A 15,835-nucleotide genomic window follows, 5' to 3' on the forward strand; every position below is an offset into this window, starting at 1 on the left:
TCCAACACGAACTGGTTTGGTCCGACAGCTTTTAGTTGCAGTTTGGCACCTTGGGGTCCTTCCAAATCCAAATTCATCCAAAATCCCAAGTCCTACTGTCTGTGTCTGAACCCAAACACCAAACTACCTCAAACGCAGAACCCATTTTTAGCTTTTGGATTTTGACAATCGCAGAGGTAATTCTGCTTGTTCTTCTTGATCTGCATTTACATGTATATATATCTATGTGGGTAGTGGTTATTTTTTGGGACTGATGATACTCAGTGATTGTTGTTGATTTGTGTGTTGAAAATGATTAACAGGGAAGATGGAGTTGTGGGGGGGCAGAGGACACGTGGCACTGGGTTTGGTGCTAGTGGGTTTGCTGGTTGTGTGCCAAATGAAAGGGTCAGTTGGGTTGAGGTTTGTGATTGATAGAGAAGAGTGCTTCTCTCATGATGCTAAGTATGAGGGTGACACCATTCATGTCTCTTTTGTTGTCATCAAGGTCGATTCGTCTTGGCATAACATTGACGAAGGTGTTGATCTTGTGGTATGTTGTTTCATTTTATTATATATATTTATTTTTTATTTAAGAAATTTGTTATTGCTCACTTGTTGGTTTCTTTCAGAACTTTGCCTGCTTGATCTTATTTTTGAGCAATTCCACTTGAATTGTGAATAGAATTGTTGTGAAAGAATCGAAGAGAATTTAAAGATGTGTATAAAATGGAGTTAGAATGTTATTTTGGTTAATATAAGGAACCACTGCAAACCACAATTACTGGTTTAAGCAAAAGATATAAGGCAATCCCAGTTGGTTTTTTCAAAGCCTTGTAATGGGGCAAGATGTAGGAGGTTAGGATACTGCTATTTGTTGAATAAAAATGGTGCTGGTGCCAATATCCAAAATCTGTCATTGATCTTGGAACTTTGTTGGTGTTATCAGATAAAGGGACCTTCTGGTGAACAAATTCACGACATACGTGACAAGACGAGCGAGAAGTATGAGTTTGTGGTTCAGAAGCAAGGTGTTCACCATTTCTGCTTCACTAATAAGTCTCCCTACCATGAAACGATTGACTTTGATGTACATGCTGCTCATTTTGCATACTATGACCAGCATGCTAAAGATGGTGAGGCCATTACTTGTTATTCCATTTCCCTCACGCTTTCTTTTCTTTAATTAATCTTTATAGCTGAAGAATGATCACCGAATGTTCTGTGAATGTCTGCAGAGCATTTCGCACCTTTGCTAGAGCAGATATCAAAGTTGGAGGAAGCCCTTTTCAACATCCAATTTGAACAACATTGGTTAGAGGCTGATACTGAGCGCCAGGCAATAGGTATTATTTGAAGAACTGTCTTTTCTATGTCAAATTTCAATTTGTTTTCCTTAACATAAGTAGGAGTGTCTTGCATAGTCTGGTTGCATAAGCTATTTTAATTCCTGATAGGTATGATTTTAACTATGTTGCACATGCATCGACATGCCACACACACTCTCACACCAAGCTTGTATGGTGATAAGTAAAGCTTTATTGGGCAAGGTCTCCCCTAACCTTGGTATATATGGCCTGCAGTGAATGAAGGAATGAGCCGAAGAGCAACCCACAAGGCACTGTTTGAATCGGCGGCACTTATTGGCGTTAGCATCCTCCAAGTTGTTCTTTTGCAACGTTTGTTTGAACGCAAGCTTGGACAATCTAGAGTTTAGATATTTAGTTAGTTGCCTACTTGTTTTGGGTATTTATTGATTGTAATATTACAAAATGAAACGTATTTATGCATTGAAATATTACGACACAGAAACTGTACCATTGACTAGAGTTGATGTTTCAAGATGGTTTTGTTGCTTATTGTGCTTCTTGAGTTGCGTTTCATAATGAAACATGTAGGGGGCATCGTCATTGTTAACTAGAGTTAAATTTTCGTAGTGATTCTGATTATGCGATTGAAATCAATTTCTATAATTGATTTTGCATATTTACTTTTGCAGACAAAATTTCAGTTGTAGTTTCAATCAAAATTCTCAAATTTGTTGTACCAATTTGGATATGAGAGTTTCAAACTTCTTAAATTTTTTCGTTACTCCAGCAACTTCAGAGGGTATGCTATGAGAGAGTGAGGGATTGTTTGACACTGTTTTTAGAAGCACTTTCAAATTAGTAAAAGTGTTAGGTGCTTTCTGATGAAGCATTTCCAAATGGTTTTACATGAAGCACTTCCAAATGCTTTTACATGAAGCATTTAGAATTTTTATAAAATTTGTATGTGCTCTGAAGTAGAAGTGGCTTTCTAAAAAGCAAAACCAACAAGCCCTAAGGGTGTTTGAGATTTTGGTAAAGTTGCAACTTGCAAGTGAACACTTTTTCGGGAGTTTTTAATTTGAAAATGCCTAATTTTTGGTTTGTGTGGCAGTCGCTGAAATGGTTTATAGTTTCTAAGATTGCGCCTTTGATTTTTGTGTTAGTAGCGCACTGATGTAGGGGCTTTCTTGGAAAGTGATTTGGTAGTGAAGAAAGGAAATGAGAGTGGTTTTGGTTAAATTTTAATGTTGCCTGTACCAACCGATGCTTTCTAGCCTAAATTGCAAGATTTGAAAGGAAATATAACCTTGGTCGAACAGTGAGCAAGAATCACATTGTTTGGGTTCAAAGAAAATCGGAGAGAAAGTGAAGAGAGGAGGAAGAAACTTACAATCAAAGAAACTTTACAATGGAAGCTCACACAGGATCGTCTTCGGTTAGAATGAGCGTTTCGAGCGGTATTAAAAGTGGGGGCTGTTTGAACCCAAGAATTTCAAATACCCCTGTGGTTTTAACTTATTCCATTCAGACCCTGAGGTTTGTTAAGTTGGTTTATTTTATCTGTAATGAATGTTTAACGCCTATTTACACTTTTATATTTATTATTTAGTTTAGATATAGAACTATTGAATAACATACCTAAACAATATGTTTGCTTATACTTTGGGCAGTTTGGTATTGCTGTGTGAAAAAACAGCTGTGAGGTAAAACAGCTGTGAAGTAAAGTCAGCTGTAAAATAAAGCAGCTGAGTGTTTGATAAAGTATGTTTTCAAAAGTGTTGTGAGTGCAAAAAATAGTATCAAAGTGTTTGGTAAATGTTAATGTAAAAGTGTTGTGACTGTGTATAATTACTAAAATAGACGTGATGCTAAAAGTGTCTTTCACTTATTTGTTTGGTAAAAATAAAATGTGTTTTACTTGTTTTTTAAATTTTTGGCTACAAATTTTTATTAGCATTAATTTTTTTAAGAACAACATTATTAAATAACTATGTCTATTATTTTTTTAGGTATATTATAATTTTAATCGTGAAAATAAAATATCATAATTAATTATCACAATATAAAATATAACTAACAATGGACATATTTTTTAATTTAAAATAAACAAATTAAAAATATAGAAATCAATGAGGATATTATGGGTAAAATAAAATATTCATTGTTGCTGTGATTCACTGCAGCTTTCAAAAGCACCTAGAAATTTTCTGTTTTTGTTGTGGGGAGTTGAGAATTGTGAGAAAAAGCAGTTTTTAATTTTTTTACCAAACACCAAAACTACTGTAGGTGATTGAGAATGGTCATTTACGGCAGCTTTTGAAAATTATCATTGTGTGCTTTTTTGGTGTTTTATATTAAGAATCGGGGTCTTACCATGATCGGCCAAAATATTTTAGTATTTAGTTGATATTACAATGGAACACTTGGGTTTGCATGTCATGTTCATTTAATAGGCTTATCATTTATCATGTGTCAGATTTTTTGTAGATTAGTTACAGTTTCCGTAACCTATTTACCAAGTTTTTGGATAAGCTTATTGATTTGCATATATTGGGGATTATTGTCAAGTGGGAAGTCTCTGCATCTTTCCATCATTAGATTTTACTTCTCTGGGCATATTTCAGGGGTTACAAGCGATTTTTCAGAAACCTCCTGTCAAGTTATGTGTTTTTTTTTTGGTAGGGATTTTCAAGCACTAAAGGGATTATAGGCATCAATATTTTAAGAAGGTTCAAATTGGAGGTTCTCATTGTTTCAACCTCAGGTCTTCATCTTCGAAGAGCAAAACTAAGACCATGAGTCCATCTTTTCCCTCTGCAAGTGATGAAGGGTCAGAAGCTGTGACAAAAGGTGAGTTTCGAGAGTTTAAAGGAATGGTGCTTTCCTTGTAATAGCTGAAAACATAAATTATGTAGCATACACAAATCAACAGATACAAGTATAACTCAAGATCAATATGATTATACTGCTAAGCATATAACTGTAATATATAATTAACTACTAACCTGATGAAGACATACTGCTAGCAAATTAAATACCTCAAGTCAAGATGCTCAAGTCTTCTAGCCATCACAGCAATGAATTAACCTCTCACACAATGGGGCAGAGCTTATTGATTCTAAGTGTTAAGCTGTGTGACTAGGGACCTGTGCTTATATAGAGTACTCATAGATTCCTAGTTCCTCCCATCAAGGACTCCAGAATCCAATCCTAATAGGACTCTATAAAGACTTTGCTGGATCATTGCCTTGTTTATAGTATAAGGCCTTTAAGTAACTTAGTTTTCCTAGTCCAACTCAGATAAGTAATCTATTTAAGATGGACTTGCTGATTTATGTCTTATTAATAAACCTATTACTTGTATCTTAAGTATAAGTGTAATATTGACTCCGAGTAGAACAAGGCATCAGTCCATTTAATTCTTACATTCTCCCACTTGGACAAGCATTGTTCTTAATCATCACATTTACACAATACTGCAAGTAATCTGAATTTGCGCTGGTTTTATTATTTAACAAGACTTAGCTCAACTTTGTCAAGATATTATATTGAACACCAGATTATGAGATGCAATTAAGTCATTAAACTGCTTAATCCACTCATAGTCATTGATGCCAATACCATATCCCACATAAGTCATTTACAAGGCATGAAAATGAAAATTGGTTTACAAAGTAGCTGTGTTTTACACAGTATTAAACTTGTAAACTCGGTCCTTCTTAATGATTTTGCCTTCTCCAAATGCAAGATCACAAAATCTTATTAGCAAGATCTCTATACACATGCACAGACATTATGCCTTAATTATTGTCTGCATTATCTTAATGACAATGTCACAATCTATATAGGTACACATGTGAATACCACAATGTATGTATATATATACTTTAAAATTTAAACTGAAAAACCATATATATTAGAATTGAGCTGACAAACTGAAATCATGATAAGTCTAGTTCAATTTTAATATAACTGAAAAAATTCAAATAACCGAAATTGAATTTATGGCACTTATTGTCTGCCTTAACAACTGAAATGCAGAAAATCAGTAGTACTGATAGAACTGAAGCTCCCACTATTTCTAAAGCTCCCACTAAACTGAAGCATCTAAAAGTGAAGCATCCATATATAAGTGATCATTAACCCTTCAGTGTACAAATATTTTAACTCCCACTAATCAAAAGGGTCTCAAAAAAGCCACTTATAAAGTAGAAATTTAATGAACACAATTTCTATGTTCAAAGAGACTACATGCACAACTATGTTACACTTTTGAGCAAGAAACATAATATGCTACTGAATGTCCTTTATTGCATACTCAAAATAGTAAATAAAATATTTTGAATTCACCTAAAATATGCAAAACTAAGAAACTGATCTTGATCAAATACATAAGCATAAAGTGATACTTCCACATATGAATATAAGTTACGCCATCTACAAACTGAATCATAATGAATGCATATAATCGACCACAAGTGCTTTAATTATATATATATATATATATATCATGGTCATGCACTGAATCAGTTAAGGCTAAAACACATTCATATACCAAGCAAATTACATCAAGCAATTTCCTACCTGCCATAATAGTGCTCCATTGCTCAAATTAATTAAAAAACGATAATCTAATTTATAGTCAAAATTCAAACTCTACATAAACTTCAATGAATATCTAAAGCCACATACCAGCATTAATGCCTACTTCAAATTCACATATAAATTTCATATATGTAATAAGTAAATGACCATAAACATAGCAGTTTCATCATGATCGATCATATAAACTGTTCAAGAAAAGCATTAACTTGATCTAAATGAAATTCGTCATATATAGTACTCACATAAATAAACATGATGGAAATCAACACACATGGATATATGAAATCGATCAGCAGACTTCAGATTAACTTTTCATAACAAATAATTTTTAATAATGCACACAGAAAATTTAATTTCCCACATAGCTCCACTTTTCTGTTCTGCATGAACAAATTTAATATATATACACTAATTGAATAAATGCATATATCAAACCAAATTCAGATCCTTTATCAACAAAATTGCATTATATCTTTATATATATATATATAAATAGCACATATGCATGACTCTAAGCATATATAAGGCAGCAGGATCAATCAAAGAGGAATAGATATGTTCGATATATTTATCAACAATAAAAGGGACTTGAGTGCATGCAATGGTCTGATTTCGTGATGCAATGCATTTTATTGATAATCATGCCATGTACATATGAAAGCGGATACATATGCCGACATTAAGTCAAGATCATGAAGTTATGCATATACTAATTGATCTATAATTTTTTATAATAACAAACATTTATATATATGTATATTTCTTTCGGATCAATATAACTGCACGTACTTGCCGACATTGCTTGATCATGAAAATTGATTAATTATTCAAATATAATTACATATATAACTTTGAATAATATATGTGAGAGTATCCAAAGCTTATTACACCATGGAAGCAAAACTAATAGATGTTAATTAACTGAAGGAAATCGAGAGACATACAGACATAGGTATATATATTCGTCCAAAACAGAAACTGATATGTATAAATTCATAGATATATATATATATATATATATCAAACCAAGACTCCATAATTCATAGATACCTGATAGTTTAGCCGCGCACAAAACAAAACTTGGAATCCATAATGGAAAAACATGAAAGTTCTTAACCACGGCTAAGTCATGATCTAAGAGAACTAAAGTAATCTCTAAATCTCACTTCCACTTCTTAAAATTGCTACCATTCAGGGGTTCAATGGAATTGATAGCTAGCAGAGGAATTCATAACTGAAAATTTAATTTAATCTTTAAACTTAATCCCCAAGAAATGCCTTATAAACACAATTAACTCACACCTATAGACTGAGAGTAAACCATGCTGTAGCACTAGATCATAAAACTATATACACTTCCTTTATATAAAAAAAAACCTCCCACGTCAATATGGACAGAAGGAAATCCTTTTCATCTGCAGTGCTAGTTGCTGTTATTGCAGCTGGTTTCTCTTCTCTTAGTGCCAAATCTAAATCATTGAGACCTAACACAATTTCAATGTCATGCTTCCACTTCTTGAAATTGTGACCATTAAGTGGTTCAATGCTAGATTATAAAAAACTCATGGATGCTGCAGTTAGAACCAAATAACACTTAAATTTGATTAAATATGCTTAAAAGAATATATTTTCATATCTGCATTGAAAATATATTCATATGTACCCCAATCTGCAGGTGTCCTTGACCAAATGAAACATATTTGTTCTGTTCATGTAGTTAAGACTATGTATCATATTCCATTATAAGATCCTTTCTTCTAGATGGTCTTTCTGCAATTTGTTCAGCAGAATTTCCAACTACATAGGAAAACTGATTTTATAAGCAGGAAACAATATGTGAATTCTGTATTTTAAGTATTCAAACGGCTTTAATTATCTCTTTAAAGAGAGCTAACAAACACCTAAAATTTCAGACTTTCAATCTATATGATGTCAAGTACTGTTAGCTGGATTACAACACTCATTATGCAGAAGGATTTGTTATTTCTGACATAATGAGAACTATAAACAAAACCCAAGAAACTTATCATAGGTTTAACGTCATTTCTGTAGTGGATTATATATATGTAAGTACATAACCTTATTGATTCTTGCATGTTCTGAATTACCATTTTGTACAATATAGGATTTAATCAATAAGTAAACAACCTAATAAGGTTACGTATCAGATATATAATATATGCAGCAGAGTGAAAAATTTATTAACACATAACCTCATGAAAAAATTTGCAGATATACATGTATACATAATTTAAGTAACATGGAAAAGAACGAATGGTCTGATTTGGGAGAAAAACCCTTATTTAGTAAAAACCAAAAACCAAAAACTGAATATTCTCTACATGAATCGAATTTGTTGTGTTCATGTAGAAAAGATGAATGCAATGAATCATGTCCCCAATCTGCTATGAGTGCCTTTGTTCTGAATATGCTTTCTGCAATTTGTTTAGTAGAAATTATATCCAAAAGAAGAAACTGGCCTCATAGTCAGGCTGTGACATGTCAATTCTGCACTTTAAGTGCTCAGATGGCTTTCCCTCTCTTAAGAGAACCAACAACCACCTAAAGAATGCAGAATTACCTTCTTATGATCTGAGAACATGCTTTATTGATCATAACTCCCAAGATGCAGAAGGATTTGTGTTATCTAACACCTTGAAAACTATGATCATATCTACTAGATCATGTTCTCAATTTGAATTGTTAAACTTATTACAATTCTGCAGCGGATAGAATACGTAACCTAGTTAATCCTTGCATATGCTGAATTACCAATGCTTACTTAACTGATGAATACAACATACATGGACTGTATATATGCACAAAATTCAGCAATAAGATAATAAACAATATGGTTATGTATAAGGTAATAGAAAACACTTATGTATAGATTTATTAACTAGTAAAGGAACAACCAATATATATAGTTATGTGACTGTAAACATGAAACTTAATTACTCCACAGGATCGTACCAAATAAAAATTCATGTATGTATTTGTGAACTGCACATATAATTCTTGATGCTCAACAGACAATCTTTAGGTGCAGATCATAAAATACTTGCCCACTTGCTGTGAGCTTACCAGAAGCATTGATCCTTTTCTTTTATTATGTTCATAGCAAAACATGTAAATACTCTAATAAAACATGTATTGCAGGAAAAACATATGCTAGATGACCCAGATGCCATCTAGCCCAACAGAGTGCTCAAAATAAAACAATTCTGCAAAAATAAGTTAGGAAAAAATAAATAAATAAACAGTACTGTCAAGCAAAAATATTGCTTGTCTTAATCACAACCTTTTGCATTATGTTCCTGCAATCTTAAGATCATAATATCCATATAAAATTTCATATTATAGATACTCTATTAGCAGCCACAAAATTAGTAGAAACAGAAAAACTATCCACCGCCAATAAGAAATTTCCTGAACTTTGATTTTCCAACAAATTTTTCATCATACAAAAGTAATTCCAGCAAGTATAGATGAATAAACAATCATAACTCAAGATGACAACAAGCCCAGAAAATCATGAACCCAAAAAAAAAAATTAATTTCATCAAGCAAGTGAAAATCGAAGCAAATAATCACTGTAATCATGCTTAATAGAAGTTTCAGAATATATCCACAGCAAGGATTCATGCAAAATCTGCCATAAAATTGAAATTGGAAAAACCCAATAACTAACATTGATGAATCCTTCAAATTTCATGAAAAAACAATAAAAATTGGTGAAATAAAGCATGAAATAGGTGCTGGAATGATCTTAAAATAAAAACCCATTGATTAAAACAACCAAAATTGTGCCCAAAAAGAAACACTAAAAGAGGAAAACCCCCAAAAAAACGCGGGAAGAAAACAAATGGGGAAATGGTCTGATAGAGTGTTTCTTTGATTAACCCAAAACGCACCGCATGGTGCTTCCTTTTAATCTCTGTGCACCTTTTGGTGTTTCCCAAATTCCCAATAATGCAAGCCATACCAATATATATGTATAATATTATATTCGTTGAAATTTGTTACATTGAACAAACTATAGCATGCTTTATTTATTCAGTGCTTTATACATATATTATATTGATTTCAAGCATTAGTATAAATTTAGTTACATGAACTTATCAGTAAAACCATGTGATCGAAAAACTGAAACAACTTTATCTTGATCTCTAGTTTGTGTATAGAGGCTCTGATACCACATGTAATAGCTGAAAACATAAATTATGTAGCATACACAAATCAACAGATACAAGTATAACTCAAGATCAATATGATTCTACTGCTAAGCATATAACTGTAATATATAATTAACTACTAACCTGATGAAGACATACTGCTAGCAAATTAAATACCTCAAGTCAAGATGCTCAAGTCTTCTAGCCATCACAGCAATGAATTAACCTCTCACACAATGGGGCAGAGCTTATTGATTCTAAGTGTTAAGCTGTGTGACTAGGGACCTGTGCTTATATAGAGTACTCATAGATTCCTAGTTCCTCCCATCAAGGACTCCAGAATCCAATCCTAATAGGACTCTATAAAGACTTTGCTGGATCATTGCCTTGTTTATAGTATAAGGCCTTTAAGTAACTTAGTTTTCCTAGTCCAACTCAGATAAGTAATCTATTTAAGATGGACTTGCTGATTTATGTCTTATTAATAAACCTATTACTTGTATCTTAAGTATAAGTGTAATATTGACTCCGAGTAGAACAAGGCATCAGTCCATTTAATTCTTACATTCCTCACTTAAGAGGCTGGAGGAGGGGATGGGCACCCTTACTGGGTCATTGGGTAACCCTGCTACTAAGAGGAAGACCTGCACTTACATCCTAGCAGTGGGAACCAAAGAGGGAGACAAAGATGATGAAGCTCAGGCCGCCAAAAGTAAGTGCTTAGTATTTTATGTAGTCATGTGAATCAGTATTTTCTATAGTGAATGAATTAATGTTAAACGTTTGGGGTTTGCAGGAATGAGAAAAGGAAAGGACAAGGCAAAAGAGTGAGTGAGAAGCAGACAAGAGTTTTCTGCCACTGGCCTACTTCAAAGGGTAATGGAGGAATTTCTATAACTAGCTAGCTTTAGGTTTAGTTTTCTGCATCAGTAGACCAATTAGTCAATTATAATTTGTTTTAGTACTTTCAACTTTCCACAATGATGTGCATGATGTTCCAATCAGCTGAACCTTAAAGGGCACTTTGTTACACTTTTTTATCATTTTCCCATTTTCCATCTATGGTTTTCTTCTGTTTGTGTAGAAGCCAACCTGTCCTTGCCTCACTTAATTTTTAGTGATCTGTATGAGATCCAAGAAAATTGGGAAGAACATGCTTTGATGAGCATTTTCATTGAATCTCTCAATTAATTTGATCAATAAAATTAACTGGAAATCTCTTAGCTTTATTATATATGTATGTTAACAACCATTTTCTTGGCACCACCTACCTTGATTATGAAACAATTACCAGATCAAAACCCTGTTAGAAATTGTTGAAAAAATAAGATTATTGTGGAAGAAAGGGAGGAATGGGTGGGGGAGAGTTGGATATGACACAGAAATAAAGGCTGTAAAATGGGTGTTTGGTTCGTCATATTAAAACTATACTACAAAAAGAAAACATTTGGATAAAGCTATCCACTAGCATAACGATCCAAAACCCTGTTGGTAGCTTTTAGCTATCAGACTTGAGTTAAAATATAGTCTAATAAGATTATTCAAGGTGTAAGGTCTAATCCTGAACACAAATATTTTCTTTTTTATTTATTTATTTTTTTTCTTGTAGGGGGTTATATGCAACAGTTTTTAAACTTCAGGGAGTATATGTGTAATTATTGAAACCCCAGGGGGTATATGTGAAAAGACGATAAACCTCAGGGGATGTAAGTATAATTAACTCATCAGACTCACGAGTCACGACTCAGTAATCACAATGCATTATTCTCTTGTATACCACGAGTCACACACACGAGTCAGTCCAAAACACCAAATTGGTGGTTCAACAACGCCCACCTACCACCCAAGCACCCAAGGTCCAAGTTCAGTTCCTTCTGGATCTCCACCTCCAAGAGGACCAACACAAACAAACAATTATATATACATAAATATATTATTATCATTATTAGTTTAATTTTTATCTTATAATTTATGCAAATACTAGTCAAAACAAGTGGACTTGGCACTGAAGCAATGTTTAGTTTATTGAAATCGAGATTGAAATGAATTGTCTATTCCATTGTTTGGCTGAAAAAACTAATATTGATCAAGGAAAATGGACATTCTAATTTTGATTATGATACTTTCCAAACAAAAAATGTCCATTTTCAAATTAATGGTATATAATATTAATTACATTATACCAATTTAAGTGTTTTTACTTTTTCCTCTAGGCCTCTACCTATTCTCTACCTATCTTAGGTTTCATTCTCTTAATTTGATTTCATAAATTCATGGCCAAAAAAAAAAAAAATTTGATTTCATAAACTAGTTATATTATTCTAGATATATGATACGAATTACGCTTATGACAATGGAAATTAAGTATATCTTGCCATGACAAGTTATTTCCAAATGTTTTTCCGAAAGAGCACAAAAAAGCCTGTTGATGGATTGGGGTTACTCTCTATATGCTACAAACTCAAAAGATTTAACTATGTAACTAGAGGAAACTCAAATCCACTCGAACAAAAATATGAGAGAGAGAGAGAGAGAGAGAGAGAGAGAGAGAGAGAGAGAGAGAGAGAGAGAGAGAGAGAGAGAGAGAGAGAGAGAGAGAGAGGGATATTGAGAGTCAGAGAGAGAGAGAGAGCACAGGAAACTCAAATCCACTCAACAACACAGGACGCATAGTCACAAATAATAGGACGCATAGTCACAAATAATAGCATCAACTCAAAATCAAACATTGATTAAAGAGGAGAAAGCAGCACGAAAATATTATTCTACCAGTACGCATAAACATAATACAGCATTGTTCTTCAATCATTTGTCTCCCCAAATAAGCCCAAAATTCAACCAATGTTTAAAAAGCTAGCAAACAGATTCCAGCAGGACCAATCATGGCTTCAGGACACAGCTCCAGTCTTCTGGAATATATCGGCATGGGGCATAAATATATAATAATATTTCCTGGAAAATCTATGACATGGTAGGTGCATCTTCATGATTCCGCACGCAAGCAGCAAAACCATTTTTTCTACAAATCAAAGCACGCTTAGAAACGTCAAAAATCCAACCAGAGACACAAAAAGAGCAAGTGCCGAGGAAATTTAGAAAAAGAATAGCCAAGTATTCATTTGTTTATACAGTATGCAAAGGGTTATGGTTGAAAGATTTAACCATCCCTAAGCTTGGATTATGGCATTGTCAATGGAGGTCACTTGTAGCTGATTAATATGACTGAAGAAAGTTCTGCATATTGTCAAACAACAAGGGTAACCTGTACATTTGTATATAGACTATTGGAAAATCAGAGTTATTAAGCATTAAGATAATGTAAATTGGAGATGGGACCCAAAAAATGTAAAACAGAGAAAAATTCAAAAGAAAATCTAACATGAGCTTGGAAGTGATAAAAGTAATACTTTTTGGGAGTAAAAATTTAGAAGTTGACAAATAATTTGAACTTGAATCATATAATTCCGGAATTAGAGAATTATATGGAGAATTTAGTCTCATGCAAATTTTGAAACTCATACGTAAGATACTGTATTTCGACAAAGAAAAAAAGTAAGATACTGTACATTTGAAACTCATTATGGTTCAACCGAATCTTCTATGTTCTCAGCCTAAATCAGCCTCCAGCTTTTCAGGCATTTAGCCAAGATATGGCTGTGTAAAAACTAAAAAGCCAGTCTAAGGGCATCAAACATGAGAGAGTTTTTGAGCAGGCCAGAATGGGGATAACTGTAAGGTATGAAAATGAAACTTACAGATGGAGGCTTTCCAAGAACGGCTCCATGCTTATATGTGCGGTCATCCTTTGCTGGTGAGTCAGGTTTGCCACCAGTCTTTTTCTCATTTCTAGCCTTGTTGAAGATTACTGTGAATCCCTCAGCTGATGCTGGATCATTGACGTCCCATTCACCAAATTTTGGCAATGGTACACCCTTTTCCTGTGGAATAACAAATTTCACTTGAGGGAGTTAGTCATCTAATTTCAAAGAGTACCAAGTTTAATGTCATCTAATGTCCCAAATTTCACTTGTGGAATAATGCAATCTTATTATGTACCAAGTTTCATGGTTCAGATGCTTGCATGAAAAAAATAAAGGCAAACTAAATCTAAGTAAATAATAAGCTGACTTTAAGGTGACGGTTGCCTCCCATCCACAAAAACAAAACTGCTAATCAGTATGCTAATGCATAAGAATAGAACACCAAGATATGGGAAGTCATACGTATTGATGAGTGGGTTCATAAATATCGATTCTTATAATTCCTGTTCAATATGAGGGTCAATACAAAAGAACAAAAGAGGTTTAAAATTCAATGAACCTATAAGAGTTCTGCTTTCAACTCCTACAAGATTCCAATCTCAATTAGATTTTCTAGCATATGTTGAGAAGCACTTTCCTAAGTGAATCTCAATACTTATACTCTTTCTTAAGAGAGCTACATGAACTACTTAAAAGGAAGAAAAAAAAATTCTTTTTTAAATGCCAAGAAATATCAAACCGTGCAACTTTATAACCCAAGAAGGAAAGTACAAAGAATTACACAAGATGGTAAGTAAGTATCCATTGTAAAAGACGGCCCAATGCACCAAGCTCCCACCATTTCCAGGTCTGAGGAGGGTTAGATGTATGCAGCCTTACCCCACTAGCAGAGTGGCTATTTCCTATTTAGGCCCACAACCTCCAAGCGGCAATGGAGCAAGCTTACCAATATGCTAGGCTCACCCCCAAGTAAAAATCCATTGCAGGTCTTGAAGATCTAAAATATACAAATCTAAGCCAATGCATCAAACCACTAAAGTTGGAATCCTTAGCTTGTTGTACAAACTACATTTGGCCATTCAACACAACTAACACAGAGAAACTTTTGCACAGACAGAAATAATAGATACACACAACGTAACAATCAAATATACTTATCCCAACAAGGTTCCCTCTAGACTTAGTTGCTGTCCCAGCTCAATCTACTTACACACACATATATAGCATAAAATTTAATACTCAAATGCTCAGTTTGGTATAAACTATAAAGCACACAACAAGTGAATAATAATAACTTTCATGAAAAGACAAATTAAGAAAAAAAAAAAAAAAAAAAAAAAACCGGAAAGCACAAGTAATACCAAATGACTGCACATTCATAGATACATCATATTCATACATAAAGAAGCTTTTGCTGAAAACTAGGAACCAAAATGATGGGAAAGGAGCAGAAAGCATCAAAAGGGTACATCTTAATAACATCAGCAAATTGAAATTTTGGAATGAATTGCTCCACACACACGCACTGAGAGTCTCAGATCAAACACAGACATATATTATATATACATACAAAAGGGAATAAAATATTTAATTAAAGGACTTGGTAGCGTACCGCCATGGCTTTGGTTTTGAGATTTCTGAAGCAAACGCTGAAAAGCCGGCTCCTTTGCTCCTCCTTTTTAGGGATTTAGCTATTCTCTCAGTGATGAAGGTATTGATGAATGAAGAGAATGATGAGGCTGACGCTGATTATTCTCACTTTTCTCAGGTTCGCTAAGACAGAGATGGGGGTGTGCGTGCTCTGTGTCTGTGTGGGCCAAATGGGCCCTCAGTGGGAAGAAATGGGGATGATGGGCTTGTGGGGCCCACTCTTTGAAACCCACTTCAACGGTGTTTGCTGCTTCCAGCGATGCACCATGCATACAATTTTGCCTCTCTCCAGAGTCCAGAGTCCAGAGTCCAGACTAATAAAAACACTAGAATTGTTGTTATGAATTATATTGTC

The 15,835-nt window shown here is 33.8% G+C and overlaps 2 protein-coding genes across 3 annotated transcripts; one reads left to right on the forward strand and one right to left on the reverse strand.

The window, feature by feature from the left end:
- Nucleotides 1–11: 11 nt before the first annotated feature.
- P24BETA2 (emp24/gp25L/p24 family/GOLD family protein) lies at nucleotides 12–10,960 on the forward strand. 2 transcript variants are annotated; one of them, XR_015121839.1, is made up of 8 exons: nucleotides 12–176; nucleotides 303–532; nucleotides 929–1,115; nucleotides 1,218–1,325; nucleotides 1,563–1,627; nucleotides 3,972–4,170; nucleotides 10,636–10,781; nucleotides 10,866–10,960. XR_015121839.1 is itself a non-coding variant. In XM_086241342.1 (5 exons), exons 2-5 carry the CDS (start codon nucleotides 308–310, stop codon nucleotides 1,694–1,696), a joined length of 654 nt encoding a protein of 217 aa, XP_086097468.1. In that variant the 5' UTR covers nucleotides 12–176; nucleotides 303–307; the 3' UTR covers nucleotides 1,697–1,838. The 2 variants fall into 2 exon arrangements, 1 of the variants encoding a protein (XP_086097468.1); XM_086241342.1 differs by lacking the exons at nucleotides 3,972–4,170; nucleotides 10,636–10,781; nucleotides 10,866–10,960 and having other exon boundaries at nucleotides 1,563–1,838.
- A 1,841-nt stretch (nucleotides 10,961–12,801) lies between these two features.
- LOC147287960 (RPM1-interacting protein 4 (RIN4) family protein) lies at nucleotides 12,802–15,724 on the reverse strand. The gene is made up of 3 exons (XM_086239056.1): nucleotides 15,443–15,724; nucleotides 13,825–14,007; nucleotides 12,802–13,088 (listed from the first exon to the last, which is right to left on the reverse strand). Exons 1-3 carry the CDS (start codon nucleotides 15,446–15,448, stop codon nucleotides 13,053–13,055), a joined length of 225 nt encoding a protein of 74 aa, XP_086095182.1. The 5' UTR covers nucleotides 15,449–15,724; the 3' UTR covers nucleotides 12,802–13,052.
- Nucleotides 15,725–15,835: the final 111 nt, after the last annotated feature.

This window comes from Dryas octopetala, chromosome 4 (genome assembly GCF_963921425.1).
Source record: "Dryas octopetala chromosome 4, drDryOcto1.1, whole genome shotgun sequence".
In the NCBI taxonomy this organism is placed as follows: Eukaryota; Viridiplantae; Streptophyta; class Magnoliopsida; order Rosales; family Rosaceae; genus Dryas; species Dryas octopetala.

Coding starts and splice junctions, on each gene's coding strand:
- P24BETA2 (XM_086241342.1), top strand. CDS start 308: ATGGAGTTGTGGGGGGGCAGAGGACACGTGGCACTGGGTTTGGTGCTA. Junction 533..928: donor ACGAAGGTGTTGATCTTGTG/GTATGTTGTTTC, acceptor TGGTGTTATCAG/ATAAAGGGACCTTCTGGTGA. Junction 1,326..1,562: donor TACTGAGCGCCAGGCAATAG/GTATTATTTGAA, acceptor TATGGCCTGCAG/TGAATGAAGGAATGAGCCGA.
- LOC147287960 (XM_086239056.1), bottom strand. Junction 13,089..13,824: donor TTCTTGGAAAGCCTCCATCT/GTAAGTTTCATT, acceptor TTTGATTTGTAG/AAAAAATGGTTTTGCTGCTT.